This window comes from Oryctolagus cuniculus, chromosome 13 (genome assembly GCF_964237555.1).
Source record: "Oryctolagus cuniculus chromosome 13, mOryCun1.1, whole genome shotgun sequence".
NCBI lineage: Eukaryota > Metazoa > Chordata > Mammalia > Lagomorpha > Leporidae > Oryctolagus > Oryctolagus cuniculus.
In genome coordinates, this window is record NC_091444.1 from 40,351,082 (window position 1) to 40,377,936 (window position 26,855).

The 26,855-nt window shown below is 43.6% G+C and overlaps 1 protein-coding gene across 1 annotated transcript in view; it reads right to left on the minus strand.

The window, feature by feature from the left end:
• DNAH14 (dynein axonemal heavy chain 14) overlaps positions 1–22,773 on the minus strand; it is a 344,335-nt gene extending 321,562 nt beyond the window's left edge. The window contains exons 1-3 of the mRNA XM_070055424.1: positions 22,304–22,773; positions 2,281–2,387; positions 974–1,137 (exon numbers count right to left, since the gene is read on the minus strand). Coding sequence (XP_069911525.1) covers positions 974–1,137; positions 2,281–2,354 — 238 coding nt within the window. The 5' untranslated portion in view covers positions 2,355–2,387; positions 22,304–22,773. The remainder of the gene's footprint in view (positions 1–973; positions 1,138–2,280; positions 2,388–22,303) is intronic.
• Positions 22,774–26,855: the final 4,082 nt, after the last annotated feature.

The window sequence follows — 26,855 nt, forward strand, 5'->3', positions numbered from 1 at the left end:
GGTGGAAGAGGACTATAAAGGAGGAGAGAGACAACATGCACCAGGAACATCTAAGGGGAACATCTGAGGGAACACCTGTGCAGCCCCCGAGAGAGCCGGCCGGCGGTGTGCCGCTCCCCCGCGGAAGTGGGGAAAGTGGCAGGGGGAACCGCCCTTCCACGGAGGTGGAAGGGTCGGTAGCCAACCCGGGAAGAACCGGCAGCAAACCCGGGGAGGGCCGAGCAGACAAAAGAACAGCGCAGGGTCCTGTGTCGTTCCTCCACGAAGAGGGGGAATGACAATATTCAGATAGAGTGATGTCAACTGCAAGTTGCTATAGAAACAGAAATGTCCAACCTCCTTGGTGGTGGTGATATCTCTATTGTTATTTTTGTTTATCAGCATTTGGGTAATGTTCCCTTTAAAAAGTGAGCTTTGTATTTGATGGCACAGATAATTGCCATGACTAATCTAATTAATAAAATACCAAACCTTATATTTTCAAAGTAAACTGTAGTATTTCTGTGTGTCTTACTTGTTTCTTTTAAGATTTTTAAAATTTATTTGCAAGGCCAAATTACAGAGAGGCAGAGGCAAGGCGAGGCGAGGTGAGAGAGAAAGAGAGAGAGAGAGAGAGAGAGTGAGAGAGAGAGAGAGAGAGAGTCTTCCATCTGCTGGTTCACTTCCCAAATGACAGCAATGGCCAGAGCTGACCCGATCCAAAGCCAGGAGCTTGGAGTTGCTTCCAGGTATCCCATGTGGGTGCAGGGTTCCAAGGACTTGGGCCATCTTCCACTGCTTTTCCAGGCCGTAGCAAGGAGCTGGATCCAAAGTTCAGCAGTCAGGACTCAAACTGGCACCCATTTGGGATGCTGGCACTGCAGGCGGTGGCTTTACCTGCTACTTGACAGCACCAGCCCCACTTGTTTTCCTAATTTAATGTTATAGGAAAACTTCATTCGGTCTCCATAAAATAAAACATGAATCCACATGCCTGGATAGTAATCCTCATCTATTTCTTGTTTCTTCTCTGCCTTCAGTGGCACAGGGAGCGTCCTCCCTGTGTCATATCCCAAGGCTCCCTGCTCATCTGTTTCAGACGGTTGATTCTCTGATTCTGTGATTTCTTCGGATTGCTGCTCTTCACATGTCTGATGTCTGGTAGGACAAAATATATTCCAAGTAAACAATTAACAATCACACCAATAAATAATGAACTGTTAGCCCAACCACCTGAAGTTTCACTTTTGTAACTGAAACAGCCTCTTATGGTTAACATTCTCTACAACTTAAAGATTGAATATTTATTTTGTACATTATAGTACAATATAGTGTCTATTAATAAGATCTGGAACATTTACACTGCAAGTCTAGTTAAGTGCTCCAGTAGGTATAACTGGTTTTCACATAAAAATAAATATCATATATTATTACTAGAAATGTAAAGCTAGAAGGTATAAGAAAATCAATCTCGTTTTAGATGAAGAAATGTTCCCACTTAGGTAGGTGGCAGAATGAACTCGGAACAGTGTCCTGAAATTGCGTATTTATGCATTGCTCTCCTTTATGACAATAAAGCAGAGAACTCAACCCCTCTAAGGATTAAAACCAAAATCTTCCCACAGCACATCAGGCAACTGTCTACTCTGTAAATGTTGAAAAAAACTTCAAGAACAAAATCCTAAATTACTGTCTATAATCTGTTCAGGAGAGCAGACTTTAAGAAGGCAGAAGACATGCAGGCTTCTGTGACAGATCATCTGTATTTCTGGGGGAGGGGGAGTGCCTTTGGTCTGTTAAATAAAAATGCTTAATCGCATAAGTAAACTTTTCTTCAGGGACAAATAAGACACAACTTCTTGTTTATGAACAGTTCCTGTTGTGAGTCCCTATTTGGTTTATAACATCTTGAAAAGCTTCCTCCACTGAAACTGTACTAACCTCCCCACCCCCACCCTTTCTCCCGTCCCTACATGCGTAATCCTGCCCCTCAATGAACCCTCAGTACTCCGCCTTCAACACCACTCTTTCCTTAGTTTGGTGGCCTTGTGGGCAGGGAGAGTGGAATATTGAGAGGGGGAAGGCGGAGCTCAGGGACAGCCATGAACACCCATCCTTGTCATTATCCACTTACTCCTTTCCACCCTTGGCACATATGGGGTGCTGAAGTAGTAACAGCCCAAGTGCCCTGGCTGATGTGGCTGGTCACTGTATGCCTACAGTGGTTCACCATGCTAGCCATCTAGTGTTGAAATACTCTAGGGAAAAACAAAATCTCATTTTACCATATCTTCTTTTTACCTTGTTTTTTTCTTGCCTTCTTCACATTCTTCTTGAATTAAAGTAGTAAAATCAAGGGGAATAAATTTCGCCATTTTTTAGTCTCGATGAAATTATGAAGTCACTGGCTATAAAAAAGTTTACATTATTTAATAGTAGAGAATTTGACAGTTACAGCTATTAGTATTCAAAACTTCATATATGGCTCCCAATTTCTCCAGAGGCTCAATATCCCAATTACCTTCCCATGTTTCTTGAATTTAGTGTAATCTGTAGTCCCTTCAGTAAGCTACTTAGCCTTCTGAGGGCAAACCATGTTGTCTAACTCTTTCTCTAAGGCAATTTTTCCCTTCTTACATGATGGGTTTATGTGCATACAATTTTAGCTCATATTAAATTCTAATCTAAAAATCATTCATTTAAAGACCATTTTCTCAGGGAAAGTCATGAACAAGAATTTAGGAGAGTCAACAGACCTGGTAGCTCAAGTTGCTGAACTACTTCTACCATTCACCAAGCATCAAAAGCCCATGTCCTGGTACTACCAGGATTCCCTACATACACCAGGGCAGGTGAAAAGGGAATGGCTTCTGAGATATGAAAAAGGGAGTCTCTGAAAACTGAATGAAAAATGACAGACCACAGAGAGAGACAAGACGCATGGCCTGGAAACACAGCACGATACAAGAATTTTGGCTCCAAAACAACTTGCCCATAACAACTTAGTTTCAGAATAGGTAACACACATATAATAGATACATGTATATTATGAAAACTGACAGAATCATCATGAGAAACATATAAATCTAGTATGACGGTAGGACATTTTAACAAACTTACTTGAGTTAAACAGGCCAACACCTCACCTACCAAAACATTAATTAAGGATATACACCTACATAGAGAGTTTGTTTCCTAAGCTTTTGGGTTCTGATCCAAAAAGCTCTTGCCTGTCTTAATATGCTGAAGCATTTCCCCTATTTTCTTCTAGTAGTTTCAGTTTGGGGTATTGTCGCTCCCCGTCTTTGTGGAGGAACGACACAGGACCCTGCGCTGTTCTTTTATCTGCTCGGCCCTCCCCGGGTTTGCTGCTGGTTCTTCCCGGGTTGGCTACCGTCCCTTCCACCTCCGTGGAAGGGCGGTTCCCCCTGGCCACTTTCCCCACTTCCGCGGGGGAGCGGCACACCGCCGGCCGGCTCTCTCGGGGGCTGCACAGGTGTTCCTTCAGATAGATGTTCCCCTTAGATGTTCCTGGTGCATGCTGTCTCTCTCCTCCTTTATAGTCCTCTTCCACCAATCCCAACTCTGCTACCAACACGCCGAGTACGCTGCTCTCCTCCAATCAGGAGTTTATTGGTTGAACTGGAGGCAGCTGTGTAAAAGCTGCTTCTCCCTTCTCAGTGCCATATTGTGGGAGAGCAGAAGCATAGAATAAGTCTTAATTCCAGTAACTTAGTCTAGTCCGAGTTGCTCCCCACAGGGTATTACATTTAGGTCTTTAGCCCATTTTGCTTGATTTTTGCACATGGTGAGTAACAGTGTCTAGCTTCTTTCTCCTGCAAATGGATATCCGATTTTTTCAGCACTGCTCATTGAAAAGTTTGTCCTTTTTTTCAGTACAGGCACTTAGCACCTATTTCAAGGATCAGTTGACTATAGATATGTGAGTTTACCACTACAGTCCCTATTCTGTTCCAGTGCCCTGTGTGTCTGTTTTTCTGCCAATATGATGCTGTTTTAATTGTGGTAGCTTTATAATATATTTTAAAGCTTCCTGATTTGTTCTTTGTACTTAAAACTGCTTTGGATATTTGGGGTCTTTCATGGTTCCCAAGTTTTAGTAATGGTTTTTTTCCTAGTTCTGTGAAAAATGTCACTAGTATTTTGATAGGGAATGTATTGAATCTGCACATCACTTTGGGTCATGTGGACATTTAACAATGTTGGTTTTTCAATCCATGCATGTCTTTTCCTTGTGCCCTCTTCAGTATCTTCCATTAACGTTTCATAGTTTTTATTGTCGAGATCTTTCACCTCCAAGTTTAACCAACTAGGTATTTATTTTTAGTTATTGGAAATAGGATTGCAATCTTGATTGTTTAGATAATTTGCTATTGATGTATAACAGCACTCCTGATCTTTAAACATTGATTCTGTGTCCCCTAACTTTGCTGAATTTATTTATTAGTTCATAGCCCCTGGCTTCAGCCCGGCCCAGCCCTAGATGAGCAAGCCAGGGGATGGAAGGTTGATCTCTCTCTCTCCCCCATTCCCTTCCATATTTCCCTCCCTTTCAGTCTTCCAGATAAAAATGAATAAATTTTTAACAAAAGAAGGTATCTTGGTCTTGTTCTGGATCTTAAAGGGAAAGCATTCAACTTTGTCCATTCAGTATGGTGTTAGCTGTTAGTTTTAACATACGGCTTTTATTTAGTTCAGGTATATTCCTTCTACACCTAATTTGTTCAGTGTATTTGCCATGAAGGGATGTAGGATTTTACCAAATGCCTTTTCTGCTTCTACTGGAGATAGATGTTTGTTTGAGATGTTTGTTGAGATATATGTTGTTTGTCCTTCATTCTGTTGATGTGGTCTATCATTTATTGGTTTGCATCTGTTGAGCCATCCTTACACCCTTGGTATAAATCCCATTAAATCATGGTAAATAATCTTTATAATGTGGTGTTGGAGTTTGGCTTGCTGGTGTTTTGCTGGGAATTTTTGTGCCTATGTTCATTAGGAATATTGGACTATAGTTTTTCTTTTTGGTATTTTTTTTCTTGCCTGATATGTTATCCAGTGTGGGGAGCAACTCGGACTAGACTAGGTTACTGGAATTGAGACTTATTCTATGCATCTGCTCTCCCACAATATGGCGCTGGGAGAGGAATAAACAACTTCTACACAGCTGCCTCCAGTTCGACCAATAACCTGCAGGAGCTGATCCTGCTCCTGATTGGAGGAGAGCAGTGTACTCGGCGTGTGGGTAGCAGAGTTGGGATTGGTGGAAGAGGACTATAAAGGAGGAGAGAGACAACATGCACCAGGAACATATAAGAGGAACATCTATCTGAAGGAACACCTGAGCAGCCCCCGAGAGAGCCGGCCGGCGGTGTGCCGCTCCCCCGCGGAAGTGGGGAAAGTGGCAGGGGGAACCGCCACCCTTCCACGGAGGTGGAAGGATTGGCAGCCAACCCGGGAAGAACCAGCAGCAAACCCGGGAAGGGCCGAGCAGACAAAAGAACAGCGCAGGGTCCTGTGTCGTTCCTCCGCGAATGGGGGAGCGACAATCCAGGTAATACTGGCCTCATAGAGTGAGAGTGGAAGAAATCTCTCCTCTCCTATTTTTTAGAAGAAATTAATAACTGCTAATATTCTTTAAATGTTTGATGATTTAGCAGCAAAGCCACCTGGTTCTGGAATTTTCTTTACTGAGAGACTTAATTGTTATTGGTCTATTTGAGTAGTGTGTATCTTCACAACTTAATCTGAGTAAGGTATGTATGTCTGGAAATTTGTCAATTCCCTCTAAATTATCAAATTTGTGGCTATATATTTGCTCATAGTAATCTCCAACTTTTTATTTATTTCCGTGGGATCAGTTGTAGCACTTCTCTTTTCCTCTGAGTTTGAGTTCTCCTTTTCTTAGTCAAAGGTTTGCCAATTTTTCTTATCTTTAAAAAAAAACAGGTTTTTTCTGTATTTTTAGTGGCTATTTCTGTTCTGTACTTTCTTATTCCCTCCCTTTCTTCTACTAATTTTAACTTGTTTTCATTTTTCTAGCTCTGTGAGGTACAATTGTTTATCAGAAATTTATGATTTTCTTAAAGATTTATTTTTTATTTATTTGAAAGACAGTTACAGAGAGAGGTAGAGACAGAGACAGAGGTCTTCCATCCGCTGGTTCACTCTCCAGATAGCCACAATGGCTGGAGCTGCACTGATCCGAAGCCAGGAGCCAGGAGCTTCTTCCGTGTCTCCCACGTGGGTGCAGGGGCCCAAGGATTTGGGCCATCTTCTACTGCTTTCCCAGGCCACAGCAGAGAGCTAGATCGGAAGTGGAGCATCCGGGACTAGAACCAGTGCCCATCTGGGATGCCAGCACTTCAGGCCAAGGCTTTAACCTGCTGCACCACAGGGCCGGCCCCAAATTTATGAGTTTTAATACAGGAATTGATTGCTATAAGCTTCTCAGTACTGCTTTAGCTGTATGCCACAGGTTTTCGTATGTTGTGTATCTCTGTTCACTGCTTCAATACTCTGTTCAATTTCCTTCTTACTTTCTTCCTTGATCCCTGGTTGTTCAGGTTTAGCTGCCTCACTCTCATGTTTTCATACAATTTCCAAAGTTTTTCTTGTTATTGATTTCTAGTTTTGTTGCAATGTAGTCTGAAGAGATACTCGATGCGATTCCTGTTTTTCAAGTTTGTTGAGACTTGTTTTATGATCTACCATGTGATCTGTCCTTGAGCACGTTACAGGTGCTGCTAAGACTATGTGTCCTGCAGCTGTTGGGTGGCTGTTCTGGAGACAGCTGTTCGCTCTGGTTGGATCTAGCATGCAATTTAACTCTTTGCTGATGCTCTAAATGACCTGTCAATGCCTGAAAATAGACTGCTTTGTCACCTACTATTATTTTCTCTCTACCTTCAGGTCTATTCATATTTGCTTTATGTATTTGGGTGCCCTGATTTTGGGTATATATTTATAATTGTTACTTCCTCTTGAAGTAAACCCTTTATCATTATATAATGACCTTTTCTCTTTTTACTGCTTTTGATTTAAAATTTTTTATTGGCTACTGCTGCTTCCTTTTGGGTTTGATTTGTAAGGAATATCTCATTCCATCCCTTCACTTTCATTCTATTCATATTCTTAGAGGTGAAATGAGTTTCATGAAAGCAGCATACAACGGGGTATTTTTTTAAAATCCATTCAATCACTGTGTCTTTTAATTGAGAAATTTAATCAACCTGCATTTAAGGTAATTATTGATAAGTAAGAACTTACTACTGCCATTTTCAAGTTTTATTGTAGTTCCTCTCTGCCTTTTTCTCCCTTACAATCTTTCTTTGTGGTTAAGTGATTTTTCTCCAGTAATGTGTTCTGATTCCTTATTATGTTTGTTAAGTCTACTATAGGTTTTTGTTTTGCTGTTACAAAAATGCTTCCACAAAACATTTTTTGATTGTAACATGCTATTTTGATATGATAGCAATTTGGCAACAATAATAAAAATAGGAAACAGAAGAGGTAAGAAATACTAAAAATACTATACTTATACTCCATTCCTCTACACATTTTGAATTTAAATATCCCATTTTACATTGTATCATAGCTATTAGTTTTCATTACATGTTTTAATTTCTAAGAATATTTCATTTATCTTGGAGAGAAAGAAAGGCAGGGGCAGGCATCATAGTGCAGTGAGCTAAGCCACTGCTTGGGGTGCCCACAGCCCATATCAGAGTGCCCAGAGCTGCTCCACACTTGCAATCCATCTTCCTACTACAGAACCCTGGAAGGCAACAGATGCAGGCTTGAGTGCCTGGGACCCTACCTCTCATGTAAGAGACCCAGGTGGAGATCCTGGCTTCTGACTTTTTGCCTGGTCTGCCCCTGGCTGTTGTAGGCATTTGAGACAAGAGAACCAGCAGATAGAAGATCTGTCTCTACCTCTGTCACATTTTGATTTTCAAATAAATAAGTAAGTAGATAAAAATAGATAGATAAATAAATCTTTTTAAAAATAGAGAACTCCCATTTGCTGATTCATTCCCCAAATGCTTGTAATGACCGGGGCTGAGCTGGGATGAAACTAAAAGCTGGGAATTCAACCCAGGTCTTCCACGTGGGCGGTGGGGACCCAAGGACTTGAGCCATCATTGCTGTCTCCCAGGTTATACATTAGCAGAATCTGGAATTGGAAGTAGAGACTTGAACCCAAGCATTCAAACATGAGATGTGGTTTTCCCAACTAGCATCTCAACTGCTAGGTCAAATACCTACCCTGGGTCATCTGATTTTCTAAGGGGCAAATTAGTGATAAAACTGGGTAATCTAGCCACATATGCTGCTTCCATAAAGCACCCATAAAACAAAACCATAGCAAAAGCTTAAACATAGAGGTAAGCTATTCAACACAGAACTATTTTATGATGTGGCATTTTTAGGGGTATATACAGAATTAAAAACAGAAACTTCATATATTTGTACACCAAAGTTCAAAGCAGCACTATTCACAATAGTCAAAATGTAGAAACAACCAAAATACCCATCAACAGATTAAGAGAAAATAAAATATGGTATATAAATATATACAACATGTAGCATATACATACAATAGAATATTATTCAGTCTTAAAATGAATGGAATTCTGATATATGCTACAGCATGGAGGAACCTTTGAACACATCACGTTAAGTAGAATAAACCAGACACGAAAGGATAAACATTCTATGATTCTGCTATAGAATTTGATAAGAGACAATGAAAGACTTTATAGGGCAGATTTTCTGGAACAAAAAAGAGGGACTAAAAAATTTTAAAGTCACAGTGAAGTTGATAAAGACAACTACAGCAACCATCAAGAAAAGACCATCACAAAGAAAAACATTTCCAGCAACCATACACGCAGAATCTGCTCATTTCTTGGGCTTTTTACCAACCTGTAATAAATTGCTTCTCACTTGTTCTCCCATATTCTTTGGGTCCTGATTGGGTGAAAAGGGAGAAACCTTGTATGACAGCAGTTACTTACCCCATGGCCAGTCTGGACTGGTTTATTGAGGCTGTGCACTAATAATCATCTTGCCTAAAAGTAACCTTTCTGACATCACATGGACAAAAATCCCCTTTAACATGCTAATAGTCCTTCCCTTTTAGAACACACTAAGTTAAAAAAAAAAAAAAAAGCTGTGTTACCGCAATTCCCACGAGTATGTCTAGTTCCCCTCTCTGGTTTTCTTATCTACTTTGCTCACACTTTCAGCTCTTTCGTGAATCTGTGTTGCCCCAATCTGTAAATAGCTCTCTCTCTGGAAATAAAGCTCTTTTGCTTTTCAGTCCCTGACTCCTTCTCGATGCTGCCTGAAACCAGAGCACAACACCTGCTCGAGTCCACTGAGCTCAGCTGGTCTTCGGACAGGTCTGCAGGAGGAATTCAGTAAGGCCCTCCTAGATCCAGCACTCCCATGCTTGGTTGAGGTCTGGAGAGAGGCAGCCCACAAGGTGCCGCAGACTAAAATTCTGGGACCTCATTAAGGAAAGCCTTCAGCCCATCAGGTTTCTGGACTAAAAAACGAAGCCCTGGAGCCATGTGCAGAAGGTCCTGCTGAAAAGAAAGGAGGCGTCCGTGATTGGGCACCATGGCTAACTGAGCTTCTAAGCAATGGTTCCAAGAGCCACCACCACCAGGAAGCCCACAGCTTTCATGCCGAAGAACGACATATGGTTGGGCATTTGTGAGTGACTGCATGTTTGCTCTAAGCTAACCCAGGATGACTTAAACATTTGTGGCTACTCTGTGAGGATCCTTTTATACCCCTCATTTACTGCAGTTGCACACTAAGAACAAAGATAAATCAAACCTCACAAAAACAACAGCTGGATTTCTTTAATTGGTACTGTGAGAGTTCTAAAGATTTAATAGCCTCCCTTAAAGAGACCAGCACTTAATTAGGACAGCTACTACAGAAACCTGAAGCCTTATGACACTAACGCCAAGTCTACCCCTCAGTCCCCTTCAAAGGAAAAGCTGTTTCTTTGCCCTCCAGGTGGGGACCCCAACTCCACTCCTACCCCGTTCAGTTCCCCAGGTTGCCTTCCTCCTGCCACATCCACCCTCCTCTGATGACCGCCTCTGCTCACCCCCACGCCCCATCATGCATGCCAACTCCTGGGGATCCCTCTGCAATCAAGTTCCCTTTACTATCTTTCTGATCTCCCGCCACCTCCTCAGGAAGCCTCTCCCACTGACAATGCAACTCCTGTCGCTCCTTTTTAAATTCAGGCTGTGATGGTGCTGGCACTGTGGCATAGTGACGCCAGCATCCCATATGGGCTCTGGTTCAAGTCCCAGCTGTTCCACTTCCGATCCAACTTCCTGCTAATGGCCTGGAAAACCAGCAGAGGATGGCCCAAACGCTTGGGAGACCCAGAAGAAGCTCCTGGATTCAGTCTTGCTCATCCCTCGTGGTTGTGGCCATTTGGGGAGTGAACCAGCAGGTGGAAGATCTCTCTCTCACTCTCGCTTTTTCTGTAACTATGCCTTTCAAAATAAATAAAATAAATCTTTAAAAAAAAATTCAGGCTAATGCTCATAATAACTCATATGCTTACCAATAGTCCGTGGAAAAAAGCTTACTTTTGGGTAATAGTAAAGGATTTTCCAAAGCCTAAAGAAGACTCTTGAGGGCCCTTGACTGGTGCCTGCCCACTGAGATTTCCAGACCTGTGCTGACCAGTCCGCATGCTGGTGGGCACCTCCAAGCACAGGTGTGTCCCTCACCAGGCTGGATGGGACTCATGGGTAGATGATTTCATTTTCTCAGGCCTGGCAGCCATGGAAAAACCCAGAAAAAAAAATCCCTGCAGTATTAACCAAAGCTGTTAATACTTTATGGCTGCCCAGGTTACTTGGAAAACCATGCAATGATGAACTCAGAAAAAAGATGAGCCAGTTGTAGAAAACTATAACTTGAAAAGACATGTTATCAGGGTTGGCATTGTAGCATAATGGTTAAAACCACCGCCTGTGATGCTGTGAGACCTGAGCCTGGATCAAGGTGTAACTATTTTTAATTAGGCCTCCATCTTGTAACTTGGGCAGGACCAGGCCCTGAACTCTGAGCCAGAAGCTCCTAAAAGTAAATAAATGAACTCCCCTTGCAATAAACTCTCCTAGCAACAGCCGATTAACAGATAACAGAAAAATACCTAGAGTTCCTGCTATCTTTTCAGGGCAGATAAGGTGATTGATAGCTACCTGAGATCCTGCAGTTTGGCACGTACATCCCGTCAGCTCGGACCCTATGCTTCGGCCAATCAATTCAAAAGACATCAACCCCAAAGCCATCCAACCACCTTTAGTAGGTCCGTTCCCGCCACTGGATGCACTAATCAATTCTAAGAGATGTCCTTTGAATTTCCCGTGGGATGAGATGATTTGCTAAATGGTACCATGATGTGTAGAATGTCTCCGAAAACCCTATAAAAACCCTGTTAACTGAAGGGTCGGGGCTCTCAATTCAGACCCGCTGCATCAGTGTTGATTGAGAGCCCAGTCCCGGACCTGCAATAAAACTCTCGTGTGCTTTACAGTGGTATCGGCTCCTTGGTGGTCTTTGGGGACAACTGAACTGGGCATAACAATGCCAGCATCCCATCTAGGAACCTATTTGAGTTCCAGCTGCTCCACTTCCAATACAGCTCTCTGCTAAAGCACCTGGGAAATTAGTGGAGGATGGCCCAAGTGCTTGAGCCCCTGCACCTATGTGGGAGACACATGAAGCTCTAGGTTCCTGGTTTTGGCCTGGGCCAGTACTGGCTTTTGAGGCCAAGTGGGGAGTGAACTCATGGATGGAAGATCTCTCTCTCACTCGTGCTCTCTGTAATCTTTCAGAGAAACAAATCTTTAAAAAAATAATCAAAATTCTCCATAAAAAAAACCAGATGATGAAGCCAATAAGCTTTGTAGCTTCCCTTTTATCTATGGGCCACTTGCCTCCACAGCCATCCAAGTCGACCAACACAAGTAAGGCTGGCCCTCTGAGGGGCTGCTGCTCTGGCCAGGTGCCTTCCAAAACACAGAAAAAGATACAGCAAACAGAGCTGATAGGAAGGGGTTCAGCCCAGCTGATTGTCTTTCAGATGCAAAAAATCTAAGTGGGGACTACTGATCCTAAAACCCAGTGACTGCAAACAAGAACTATTTCTTTAATAAAGCTCATGGGAACGTCAAAAAAGGATTCAACACCACCCAGAGAAGGCCCCATATCCTGCCCTCACTGACCACGACTAGGGCTGCTCTGGGAAATCATTTTTTCTCATCCTGTAGGTTAACTTGAGGAAAAATGAACCTAACGGTTGCAGGAGAAGCTAAGCAGGCTTTAGTAGACACAGGTGCTACCCTGGCTGTACCAAACCCCAACACTGCCAATATGTCCGGCTCCAGAGGAATGTAATTATCCAAAAAGCCAGGGGATCCGATCAGCCTATGAGTATTGACAAATTTCAACTAATAAAAATACCGAATGGGCTCTCCTACAGGAAAGCATAGTTTCCTTATAGTGCCCTTGGCTCCTATTCCTCTGCTAGGCAGGAGGTTTCTAGAATTACATGAAACTCACCTCTCTCTCCCAAAAGGGAGACACTGTGTTAGAAATCTTTTCCTCTGCCCACCATGAACCAAAGGAACATACTCAAATCTTGCTGGTTCAGATTTGTATCTATCCAGCCCTTCCTGAAAAGTCTACTCTCCAAAATCCCAACTCCCATTGGGCCAAAATTCCTACTGATGTTGTGAGAGGCCAGAGCCACGCCATGACAGGCTTCTCACAAGACAAAGGAGCTGGCTAGGCCCAGGATGCGCCTGGTAGGAGAAGATGAAACCTGACACCTGGCAGTCCTTGGTCTGGCAGGACCAAGTGGGGGCAACCAATAAGGTGGGCCGTCCTTGGTCCAGCAGCGCCAGGAGAAAGAAGGAATGCGGATGTAATACTGTTTGCCCTGGGACTATAAAAACCCTAAAAACAAAGAAAAAGGGGTCTTGGTCTCCCAGCACTGTGTTGCACGGGAGGCTGGGGCCCCAGCATGCTGGACCTACAAATAAAGTCCCTTTGTTCTTTGCATTTCAGAGAGTCTCGCTGGTTCTTTCTATCTGGGCAATCCAGAACACAACATTTTGGGGCCCCGCCCGGGATTTGCCTGGTTGGAGAGGCCCGCGAGAAGTGGCCCCTCACCGTAGTGGGACTTTGTAGGGTAACACACCAAGGCCTAGTCTTTTCATAAGAAGGCCACAGACTCTAAGAGGAGTCTGGAAGGTGTGAGAGGTAACACACCGAGACCTAGTCTTTTTGTAAGAGGGCTACAGATTCGAGGAGTCTGGAAGGCATAAGGGGTAAAGGAGAAAGAGGGGGAGACCAGTGTGTGGCCAGAAGTGGACACGCTGGAGGCCTCAGTCTGGCAGCAGGGAGATGTCCCTGCTGGCCAAGAACCCCAAGGTAAGGGTTGTGCGCACTGTTAGGATTAAATTATTTGGACTAAGATAAAGTAGGTTGCTCCCACAGAGCAATATATATATACACACACACACACACACACACACATATATATCACATTTTACAGCTGTGAGAATTTGTCTCCTTTTCTTCATTCCAGAATGTATTATTATCTTGTCTTTCTGCATCTCTGTGTTGTTGTTTCTCTTCATGGCTTTAACTTTCAGAGAGTGGCAAGGAATCATGGGCCAGCAGCTATGCCATTAGCAAGTGCTTAAAAACCCCTGTATGTTCAAACAAAACTGGCGCTTTGAGTTTTGACCTGCAGGACTCCACTGGGGGGGGGGGGGTCTGGAACGGCTGGTGGAAGATTGGAAGGCACGCCTCCCAGCTCATTCCTTGGAATCCTAATTCCCAAAACTGTACCCCCCCCCAGACTGACTCCCCACGGCCAACCAAATGGGGCAAGTGGACAGATCTCCTCAACTTCAGGACCCGGTAAGTCATCCTGGGGTGCTCTGTACTCAGGCCTGCCTTTGTGCGGAAGGGGAGGCTTCTGTTGCCCCCACCCATGAGGTACCTGTGTGGTGTCTGTAATGGAACAGAGAGTGCGTGTGGTGTGAATGTGTTTGTGGCTCCACGGCCCTGTGGCTATGAAGCCTGAATGAGCCCTAACCTGCGGTTCTGTGTTCTCCACAAGGAGAGTGGCCAGGCAGGCAAAGCGATCGCAGTCCAGATCAGTGCCTGTTCCGGAGGTCTTTGTCTCTTGTTTTGCGTGACCAAGGGGGACACATTATGGGAAAATTCCATTTAAAACCAACTGTTCTAAACTGTATGATAAAAACTTTAAAGGGTTACAAACATAAAACTGTGTTCTAAGTAAAAGAGGGACATTCTAGACTTTTAACTCTCTTTTAACTGGTTTGTGGTATGTTAACTCCACCCCTTTGCTGGGAGTGGGGGAATGAAAGGTCAGCTGCCTACAGGTGGTGTGGGGCAGTCTCGCTGGTTCTTTCTATCTGGGCAATCCGGAACACAACAATGTGGGACAAATACAATCAGTTCTCCTTGCTATCCAACAGGCCCTAGTAAGCTTCTGTCTAACACTGAACAGTACCTACTAAACCCTGAAGCTTTGGCTGCTCCACAAGCCAGAGGTACTGATTTAATCAAGAATGGGCTTGTCATTCCTTGCAACACCCCTTGTCAGCATGTCCAAAAACTGAATGGCCAAGGCATTTTGTTTACAATCTCTGGAGCATTAAAGGTGTAGTTATACCCCAACACCCAGTAGTCCCTGACCTTCATACCGTCATCCAAAATTCTGCCCAGTGGCCTGACCTGTTCTGCCATTGACTTCTCTCTGTAGTGCTGCATTCAGCACCCCTGTTGGTCCTGACAGTCCATTGCTTTCTGCCTTCACTCTGGAGGGACAACAGCACATTTGGACTCTATCGCCCCAATGTACAAGATGTTAGGAAAATGGCACAGTCTTATCTATGGCACAATCTACACCCTGACACCATCCTAGGCTCTAGCCCCTGCCACCACTGCTGGAAGCCAGGTGACCACATGGCCCAACCACCAGTGTCAAGCCCCACCCCCATCCTAATGGGATTTGCTGCTCCTGCTTCCCTGCCCGCCCTCTGGCAAAGTTTTAAAAGGACCTGTTCCTGAACACAAAGCTCTCTCTAGCCTCCTCTTCTCTCCTTTCTCATCTGTGTTCCTTTCTCTTCTCTCTTCTATCTCCCACTCGCTCCCTCCTCTCCTCTCTTTGTGTTTCTCTCTCTTACACTCTCCTCTCTTTTTTTCCTTCTTCACCCCTTCTCTCCAGCCTGTTGGGTTTCCCCAATAAACCCTTTCCTTTACTCTGGTGTTTGGTGTGTTTTGTGACTATCTTACACAAGAGCTCAGCTTATTTTTATTCTCAGGTGCTTCAGGCTAACCTAAAGGACATTCCCTTTAAAACTAGCACTAGACTTCTACAATATTTAGAAGCTCTGCCTCTTTGTTCACTATCACAAAAAAGTTTGTCTACTGCTGCCTGGGAATTAAAAGTCGTAAGGGTCTCTAGAGAGAAACTCCAGTTCTTCTAATTCTCTTTAACCCCTCAGGCTTAAATTTTGACCCAATCCCCTACAAGGGTTATTACCATTCCCTCTTTCTAAAATACTAAGAGGTAGATTATGGGATTTCTTGATTAACTGGATATTGTAGAAACTGAATCCCTAAGTATTTTCCAATGGCCCAACCTTTATATAAAGGAACACACCTAGATCCTATATGCTGGCAGTCAGAATACAACAGACCTTTAAAAATCAGAGGCCCTCTTAACCACTGCCCCTACTTTGGGACAACCCAATTGTGGCCTCTTTTCATTTTTTCCTGTCTTGAGAGGGAAGGAAATGCTCTGAAGGCCCTCACCTGGGCTCACGGGGGACAACAAGAGGCCTGTGCACTTCTACAGCCAGCAATGCAATCAGAGGCTCGAAGCCTACCCCAGCACTGAAGGGCCATAGCAGGTGCATCAGCTCTCCTACGCATAACCAGGAAAATTCTATCAACTCCCTTTGCTCTACTTGTATTTCTCACTCTATAAACCCTCATCAACTTCCATCATATCAACACTTGTCAGCCTGCAGACTGAACTCCATGCAGTCTGCTCAGTGCTGCCTATCGCAGACCGGGATGTTCCTCATGACTGTGCTGTGCTGACACACTACTCTCACCACGGTTAGACTGAAAGGAAACTCCCCCGACCAAGGCAGGCTCCAATTGGTATACTGATGGCTCCTATCCTAAGGGACCCCAGAGACACTATCAGGTAGTACATGCTGTAGTCTCTTTGACTCCTGACATCCATTTGGCCCAAGCAGCAGAGCTCCCGGCATTGACTCAGGCATGCCTTCTACCCAGAGACAACACCACTGACACACTAACTTGACAGGAGATTCGCCTTCGGGGTGGCCCACAACTTTAGGATGTCATGGAAACAAACAGGCTCTCCAGCCTTATCTGCCAACCTAGTAAAAACAAAACCATGCTCTAGCTACTACCAGAGGCCATCTTTTTGCCCAAAGGCTGCACTGGTCATTCAAACTCAGGGTCATTCTTCTGATAAGATGGAGAATGTCAAAGGCAACTTCAGCTGACTAGAAAGTTAAAACAAAACTGCAGCCATTCAAGCACTCACCCCTACCAGCACTGCTCAGGTGCCCACTGCCACTCCTACTCCGCCAGCTACAACTTTCCTCTCTGGACTCAGCAGCAAGCAAGGCTTAATTCCAGATCAAGAAAGGGAGAAAGAGATATGACAACGCTGTTTAAAAACAAAAACAAAAAAACTGGATGCCTAGTCCCTTCCTAAATCCTGCTGAGAGAAACCTTTAATTTTACTCACAATCTCAAACAGTGCTCCCAGTAAGTGCTCCAGTGGGGAAGACACCGCCATTGGAGCTGTCTGCAGCCACAGCCACTGCCATCTGTCAGCTCTGCACCACCTGTTCCAGTGCAATGGTAAATCTACATTCCTCTACTGTCCCCCAAGTAGCTTTCCCCTTCCTGGGGGCCCTGTTGAAGTCTGGCATATGGACTTTATTCAGCTACTCAGTTCCCAAGGACTTAAATACATACTAATCATGATATCCATGTTTTCCCACTCAACTGAACCCTTCCTTTATAGACATGCCACACTATGGCGGTAGCTACAATTCTTTGGGGGTAGGGGTGGGAAATCATCCCTTCATGGATGGTTCCTGCTGAATTACAATGAATCAGGAACTCATTTTACTGGTCAGATGATGAGACAAGTCTGTGAAGTATGCCCTTACTAGAGTACTTTCATTGTCCTTGTCATCCATCATCATCTGGATTTGTAGACTGCACATACAGCACTATTAAAGCTCAGCCAAAATGATTTTGACCACTGTGAAGCCACACCGGTCACAGGCTCTTCCCCTTGTTCTTCTAAACCTGAGATTCACCCCAGTGAGTAAGCATCCCTTTCCCACTGGAGGTGCTGAGAGGCCCATGCATTTAAAAGAAGCTGCTTAGTCAAAACATCATTCCAAGGTGAAATGCTTAGGTATTTGCCTTAAGGCCAATGATTAAGGCCATTGATTAATCTGTAAGGAGTAACTTCCCACTGCCCAATTAGGAGATGAACCCTATCATAATTTGGAGACTATGCATTGTGCATTTGAAAGAGGTATCTCAAAGATTCCCTCTGGTCTTTCTTGAAGGGGTCCTATCTGATGTTGCTTGCTAATCCTTGTGCAACTGAATGACACGGAGTAGATCCCCGGATTCCCACTTCACAGCTGAACAAAGCATCCTGTGTGACATACCTGTTGCCCTACAAGAGCCATTCTCAAAATCTCAACCCCTCCCGGCTACCAAGCTTAACGACAGACACTCTTTGAAGGATAAGAGATGAAATCTGTGGAGTCTACCTGATCATCCAAGACACTGGACCAGGCCAGTATGAGCCAACAACAGCAGCAAACACAGGAACTTTATTCTTTTATTACCTACTGACCGTTCTTGCCACACTCTTCATGTTTATGGTAGCTATTACAGAAACATTATGTTAGTCATGTAACAGGCAAGGCACCTTCCTGGCATCTAGATCACCTGTTTTGATTGCTTTGCTATTTGTAACCATTTCTTCTCATTTTTATCTCCTCTGTGACCCATGACCTTTGCTGCAGAGGATATTGTTGCTTTACTCTTTATCTACCATGTCCTGTACCCTTTTCATGAAAACCCTCAATTACTTTCCACTACTATCTATCTCATGCCTGAATTCTTTCTTGTGCAAAGACAAGAACCCTGCAATTCACCGGTAACAAAACCAAACACAAACCCATTCATATTTTAAAATTGTGCTTTTCAGCTTGCCTTGTAATGCATCTATCAATGAAAACAGTTTTGCAGGAATTGTGTGTACACCTCATGGGTATGCTTTGGTTTGGGGCATGGGATGAGACCCTCCCACCAGGGGTGGCCTCACAGACATGTAGACAGTTAGCAGATAGAAGTATATGTCCATTAGGCCAATACATAGCTCCTTTACCCATCCACAGAGCAGATGATAGAGTTTACACAAAAGCCATCATTTCAAAGGGAAATAGTAGCTGGAAATGCTAACAGTGTTGGACTGAGTGTTTCTAGTAGCCTCATGGCTGATACTTGAGTCTATGAAAACAAAAGCATGATTCGAAATCTGATCTGCCAATTACTAGTGGATACTGAAGATATTGCTAAAAGCATAGGAGAGTAAAACAAAAACAAAAAAACTCCCAATTCTTATTTTGTGGTTTTAGGCAACCAGATGGCTTTGGGTTGCCTACTGAGTCAATAAGGAAGAGTTCATTCCATCTCATACCACTTGTAGAGAAGTCACGTAAATATGCTGGGCAGGTGAGATCAGATTAGATAGAATCACCAAAGAGGCCGAACAGTTACAAGAAATTAGAAAGGAGGATCCTTGACGTGATTTGTTTAGTCGAGGACCCCAGGTCTGAGTACTCTTTTCTGTTCAGGACTACAAACTGTTCTCATGATCCTTGTGGTACTCTGATCATCTTCTTTGTTTTTAGTCTTTTTTTTTTTTTTTTTTGTATTTCTAAATGTTTTCAACCAGCCCCCACTAAAATCATGCTGACTTAACACCCTGACACTCTGAATTCACTCTAACTTAGCCCAAGCCATGTTCAAACACAAGATGTCCAATTTCCACTTTAACATTTCATTCTGTCTTTATCAACTGGAGACCCTTGTTCTGATTCACATATTTCTCACAGTCCGTACAGGAATCCCATTGAGGGACTAGATGGACCAAAAGCAAGGAGCCATACCAACCTGGTGACAACACAGGAAGACCTACAGATCTATAACTAATTACTTTTAGTCTATATTGGTCAAGAATGCTACCTTAACAGACTCTGACTCAAATGGATAAATACAGAATTTGATATTAAGAGCCAATAACAGATTTTATAGAAAGTATTCTTTGGCAAAAGGAAAAAACAGTTAATAAAAAAGGTCACAGTTCAGTTGATACAATCATAGCAACCATAGAGAAAAGACAATTACAAAGAGAAACATTTCTAGGGTTCAGTGTTACAGTGCAGCAGGATAAGCCACCTTGTCAGAATGTCTGGGATCAAGTCATGCCTCTGCTTCCAATCTAGCTTCCTACTGATGCACACTCTTGGAGGCAGCAAATGATGGCTCAAGTGCCTGAGTCCCTAATACCCAAATTGCAGACCCAGATGGTGGTGGCCTGACCCAACCCCAGCTCTGTGGGCATTTAACGGGTAGATCAGCAGTTGGACGATCTATCTCTTTCAGATGAATAGAAATGTACAAAAGTACAACTATAAATCCTAAAGGCAGAGAGAGAGAGAGAGAGAGAGAGAGAGAGAGAGAGAAACATCAGCAGCTAACACACAGATGATGCCAGTTTCTTGGCATTTTTGCCAACATGCAAAAAACTGCTTCTCATTATTCTCTGCCCACATTCCCTGAGTCCTGATTGGGCGAAAAGGTAGAACTTCTGGCAGCTAACAGTCTCTGAATCAATTTACTGAGGCTGTGCACTAACAACTACCCTGCTCAATATCTATGAAATCTACTCTCTTTATAGTTACAAAAATTTTAAAAAGACAGTTTTGGGCTCTGTTTGTCCAGATAATAGATGTTTAACTATTGTATATTCAAAATGAGTCAGAGAAAAAGATAAAAATCATAAAAATGTCTCAAGAAAATCCCTAACTTTCTGATATCACAGGGGCCAAAATCCCCCCTGAAAATACTAACAGCCCCTCTTTTCAGAACATTATCCCACGATAAAAAATGAAGAGTGCACTCAAGCCTGCACGGCTGCACCTCAAGAAGCAGGTTACGGGAATTCCTGCGCTGTCTATTGTCTCTCTCTGATGCTCTCTTAAACTCTGCTTCTCTGTCTAACTGCAGAGCACATTGTCATCTCTGATCTGTGTTCCCCAGTCTGTGAGATCCTCCTCTTTGGAAATAAAGCTTTCCTTTTCAGCCTTTCAGTCTGATTAAGATTACTTTGGTCGATACCACTTATCTGAGGTTCTTAGAATAGTCACATTCATAAAGACAGAAAGTAGTTTGGTGGTTACCAGGGCATGGTGGGAAGCAGTAACGCAGAGTTATTTTTTTAATCAGCCTAGAATTTCCATTTGGGATGAAGAAAAAGTTCTTGAGATAGATAGGAGTGATGGTTACACAACAATGTGTACTTAATGTCCCTGAACTGTACTCTTTAAAATGGCACATTTTCTGTTATGCATATTCTACCATAATTTTTAAGGGAGAATGGAAAATAATCTATCAAATGTATGCTAAACAAAAGAAAACTGTCATAAGAATATAAAAAAATAAAGTTTGATCCTTACACCTATACGCTTGACCTGATCTATACATATATAACCTTTTACGTAATAATTTACTTTCTTTTCAAATCACCTAAGACATCAGTCAAATTGACCACATCATAGGTAACAGAAGATAACCAATTTCACAGAATCAATAGTAAGCAGACATTTCCTTATAGAATGCACATACATTAAAGTATTATGCATTTAAACTGTAAATGCAGCTTTGTTGGTTCTTAGAAGTACATTTAGGACATTAACTGTATTTCATATTTTAAGGATGACAAACAAATGCTTGGTTTGGATGTCAGATGTTGACTGTCTCCCAGAAGCCCATTGTTAAAGATTTGGTCCCCAAAGTCTTAGGTTAATGGTACAAAGAGTGTAAACAATCCAATTATGGTACCGGTGACAGCAGGCAGAAACCCCCAGGATTAAATCATGGTGGCTTTGTAGACACAGAGGGACACCATTTCCTCGTCACACGATGCTCTACAGCACCTTGGGACCATGCCAGCAAGAAAACCAACTCCAGAGGCCCAACTAGTGGGGCCCACCTGACCACAGACTGTGAATCTCCAAAACAACTCGCCAGAGCGAACCTCATTTCTTCACAGCGAATCCTCCCAGTATCTCCTTATAGGAGAGATGAGCTGACACAAGAAACAAACCACTCATCAAGAAGCTGGAAAAGGAGTATGCTCCCAGGGAGAGAAATTAGTACAATAGAAAACCAACCACAACAAAAGTCAGTATCAATAAAACCAAAAGTCGATAAAGGAAACAGTACTCCGCTCTCCCTTCCCTGCCCCACCCCACACAGCAAAGTAAAAAGACATTAGGCCAAAAGAGCTTCACAAGTCAGCATCATCAAATGTGCAGTTAACAGTAAATCCTCACAGAAGTTACTGAATTCATTGCATTTCCCCCAAGATGGAATCCCATTTATTCACCAAGACAGGAGGCGGTGAGGCCTTGTTTATCCCTCTCCTCCAGCCTCTTAACACTCCGTCCCTTCAATTCTCCAAAACAGAACAGAAAATAAATTTGTGAATTCATTTCTTGAAACTAAAATAGCAATGCTTCACACACGAGATGTGAAAAACACCACAAAACGGTAGACAATAAAACTCGAGTACATAAATGCCAAAACTAAATGTGTATGTTGTTTTTGCATCTGTGTGATGTGTATAGATTTACCTACACACATAGAGATATATACATGTATGCACACACGAAAGTGTAATGCTGCTAAGGTTATTAACGCAATTCAATACAGAATATTTTCTTTAAAAAGTTAACTATCAACACAGAATCGTAGGTAGCCACCTATAGATACATTTGTGTTATGGGCATACCTCTGTGTATGCATATGGTACACAACAAATGGTAGCAAAGTTTCTCAAAGAACTCATTACCTATTCATGATGGGGACACAGTTCAGTAATCTAGGGATAGCAAAGAGCTCCAGAGCACATAAGAAAACCTGCACAGAAGGGACGCTGGCCAGCAGAGGCAGGGGACGGCTGGTCCAGCCCTCCAGGTCCTGGCCAAGGCCGGCCGGCAGCAGGGGTGTGGAGGAGGGATGCCGCTCTCACCCGCAGCTCGGCGGCCCGCCAGCGGCCCAGGCCGCTCCTCGAAGCGGCTAAGGTCCGGCCTGTTCACGCCTTAGGGCGCCCAGTGAGGGCAAGGTACAGGGATGGCCTTGGGTCAGCCCCGCCACCTCCTGGCCGGTAACGGTCAGCGCCTCCTGGCCGGTAACGGTCGCCCAAGCCAGGCTCGCGCCCACCGCCTCGCGCTCTGGTCCCGCGCCCTGGCGGCGCAGAGAGGCGGGGGTGGGCGGAGTTCCCGAAGCCCGCGCGCACGCGCGGTGAACGCCGCCTCGCGCTCTGGCGGCGCAGAGGGGCGCGGGTGGGCGGAATCCCCAAGACCCGCGCGTGCGTGCGCGCGCTGTGAACGCCCCGAGCGCTCTGGTCCCAAGCCCTGGCGGCCCCAGAGGGGCAGGGGTGGGTGGAGTCCCCAAGGCCTGCGCTCACGGTGAACGCTGCGGGCCGGGGCTGGGCAAGGCCGATCAGATACCTTGGCAAGGTATAGGACTCCCCAGTGGGACCAGCCACCATCTGTGTGTCCAGCCGGGTGTGGCCCAAGCGCGAGGGAAGCCAGTGATGGGGGAGACGGGCGACTCTGGGACCTGGGGTGGAGGGACTTACATTTAAGGTTTTTGCAACCTGTAGCCATAAAGTATCATTCTAAAACCCTCGGTTTTAGAAAAGGGATTATATAGATGCAACAAAAGCGGTCTAGAAGCATAAGGATTCTAAGATGAAATAAATATACAGGCAAGGTGCTCCCAAAAGTTCGTGGAGAACGGCATTCCACAATGCACAGGCTCCTTGAACTTCTTCAGATTCTTTTCTTTCTAAATGTTTCACAAACACGTAGTAAGTGCCTGTCCCACATTTCACTCCACCCAACAGTTTCTCCAGCCCTTATGGTGTGCCAGGCACCAAGGTGGGCAACACAATCCTAGAGTCCCTTTCTTCCCACCTCTGGGTGGCCGCGGCCGCTGCCCTGCTTTCTCCGCCTATTTCTGGTAAGAGTGCAGAGTGCTGCAGGGGACGGCAGCTGCTGGAACCTAGAATCAGAAGCACCGCACCGTGTGGGCAGTGGGGTTGGTGAGGACGTAATGGACTCATTGCCTCTATACCCAACTAATATTAATGAACTCTGCTAGTGGAGAATCTAAATGCAAAACAGAGACTACCCTTCCTCACTAACCAGGCCTTTCTTCGTGTAATAAAGTGCAAGTAACATTTCTCAGCTCTTACTATGCATTCCTATCAGATTTTATTTGCTAGAAATGAAAGCACCTTTAAGCAGTGAAGCACTGCTGATCAGTAACACTGATCTATTTAAGTCTAGCAAGAATACTTTCTAGGATACTAGACTGCTCAAAACACATTGGCTAAAACCTGAGGAATAAAATATTGTATCTTTTTTAAAATTTTATTTATTTATTTGACAGGTAGAGTTATAGACAGTGTGAGAGAGACAGAGAGAAAGGTCTTCCTTCCTTTGGTTCACCCCCCAAATGGCTGCTATGGCCGGCGTGCTGTGCCAATCTGAAGCCTGGAGCCAGGTGCTTCCTCCTGGTCTCCCACACGGGTGCAGGCACTCAAGCATTTGGGCCATCCTCCACTGCCTTCCTGGGCCACAGCAGAGAGCTGGACTGGAAGAGGAGCAACCGGGACTAGAACCCAGCACCCATATGAGATGCTGGCACTGCAGGCAGAGGATTAACCAAGTGAGCCACGGCGCCGGCCCCATGTAATTTCTTTTCAATGACATTTTTGATCTAAGGGTGGTTCAATCAGCAGAAGCAAAACCATCCGTGAAGAGGGGTTGACTAATGCAAAAGAGGGGGGAGGGAATAACCTTTTAAACACGACAAAATGTTACCTCACTAGCAATGAAATTCACCTAACCAGGAGAGAAATGAAAAAGAACAATTACAATTAGGAATGGTGTAGAAGTAGAGAAATGGGTGTGTTATGCATCACTGGCATTAAGTGCAGCTGCCATAAAGCTATTCATGGGCAGTAATATATACTGGGCACTAATTCTACTTTTTGGAATTAAAGAAACAATTGTTCAGGAGCCCAGGAGGCATAAGATATCTGCATGTCTATCTGTAACTTAGCAAAAGCAAGACAACCTGGATCTTGGTTCAGGCATTTACCACCAGCATAACTTTGGCCCAGTGACCTAACTTCTCTGTACATACACACAAACGTATAGCAGTGGAGATAGTTAACAGACACCATATTATACTTATTTGGTCTCATCCTCACCTAATGATAATTGCCCATTATATAACTAGACCAAACTTCTCTACCTGATTCTTCCTTTGGCAGCATTAAATGACTCCAGGAACAGCCTAAAGAAGAATGCAAAAATTCTATTTATTTTTCTATATACAGCATAAGCTGATTTATTTGTCATATCAACCTCAATTTCCTGTGACAACTTAATCTTTTATGCACAACAAAATGATGACAGAGTGTATTTTTGAGACTTTTTAGGGGCCAGTGCTGTGGCATAGTAGGGTAAGCCATGGTCTGCAGCACCAGCATCCCATTTGGGCACGGATCCAAGTCCCTACTGTTCCACTTCTGATCCAGCTCACTGCTAATGGAAAAGCAGCAGATTATGGCCCAAGTGCTTGGGCTCCTGCACTCACAAGGGAGATCAGAAGAAGCTCCTGGCTCCTGGCTTTGGCCTGACCCAGCCCTAGGCTGTTGCAGACATCTGGGATGTGAACCAGCAGATGGAAGACCCTCTCTTTCTCTCTCCCTATCACTCCCTTTCTATCTGTGTAACTATTCCTTTCATAGTAAAAGTCTCTTTTTCTGTCATTTTAAGTAGTCATTCCTGAGTTTTGTCTTACATTTTCTAGTTGCAGGGTGTAAATCCTTATTACTCATCCTGTTCTTTACTCCTTTGAACATTCATTCAACAAGCATGTTTTATATATCCATATAACACTATGCTGGACATTCCATGGGCTCAAAACTGAGTAAGGCATAGTTGTTACAGTTAAAGAAAATCATCCCCATTGTTTTGCCCATGAATTAGGAGAATCTTCTGTGTATATCGTGGAAACACAGCAGAAGGGAAGATAATAATGGTTTCTAGTAAGTCAAATAATTTAAGGCGTTCCAGCTACATGATCTTCTCTGGGGCAAGCATGAAAACAGGAAAAAAAAAAAACAGAAAGAAAAAACTAGCTAAGGTAGTACAACAAAAGACAAAAATAAAGAGAAATGATGAAAGCTGGAAGCATGTAATTAAGATCAAAACAGATGTGCAATTACCATCATCATCTTTAAAATCACATTTTATGAACAGACACTCATTTCCAAATCTCTATAAATCTCCTTCTTCATGCAAATTACCTGTTTTTGGCTATAGCTGCAGAAATCTGCATTTATGTCACAAGGCTCAAGAAAGTAGCACTCTTAAATTCATTTAAGCTGTTGTTGCTCTTGTATTATTAATTGAGCCATTGATCTTTTTGAGGTTTATTGTAGACTGCACTTCAATTGCTTCATCAGTAAATATAATGTAGAATTTCCAACATCCTAACTTACTTTAATGTTATAGTTTGGATGTTGTTTGTCCCCAAAAGGCTTATGTGTTGAACACGTGGTCCCCAGTGTGGTGATGTGGGAGATGATAGGACCTTTAAGATGGGAGGCCTAGCAGTGGGTCCTGAGATCACTAAAGATGATGTTCCTGTAAGGGATTATGGGACCTAGTCTCACTCTTTGGCTTCCTCTATGGCTGTGTGATCTACTTTTGCACACACTCCCATTGTGATATTATCTGCCATAAAGTCTGCACAAAAGCCAAGCTAATGCCCTGGAACATCTAGAACTGTGAGCAAACTACTTTTCTTTATAAAGTGTTTGAGACTAACAACTTATTACAGAAAAGTTAAATGAAATGCTTATTTCAAAATATAACAAGAACTATGGTTTGACATAAATAGAGAAAACTGAGAGGTCACTATATTAAAAGATATTGTGTATTAAGACAAAGAAAGTATCATAATTTCTGTGTACCAAAATAAGACTCAGGTTATTGTCAAACTCATAAGGTGCCATTCTATCTTCCAAATCCTTTAAACTCTTCCCATTGGAATCGTGGATCAAAGAGTTCACAGAGCAGAGGTTCAGACTGAAATCCATAATGCATGATAAACCTTTCCCTAGGATACCAGCCTGCAGCTACATTTCATGAATTTTAACGGAGAAGGAAGAATCTTAGGCAGCATCACCACTCAGATCTTCACAGTCACAAGAACAAGGAAGATGTGACTTGCTGACTCTTAGCAATCTACAGAAGCTTCTTGAGTAGATCAGACCTGGGATCCCCTATGGAGGGATTTGACTGTGCAGTTACGGGTGC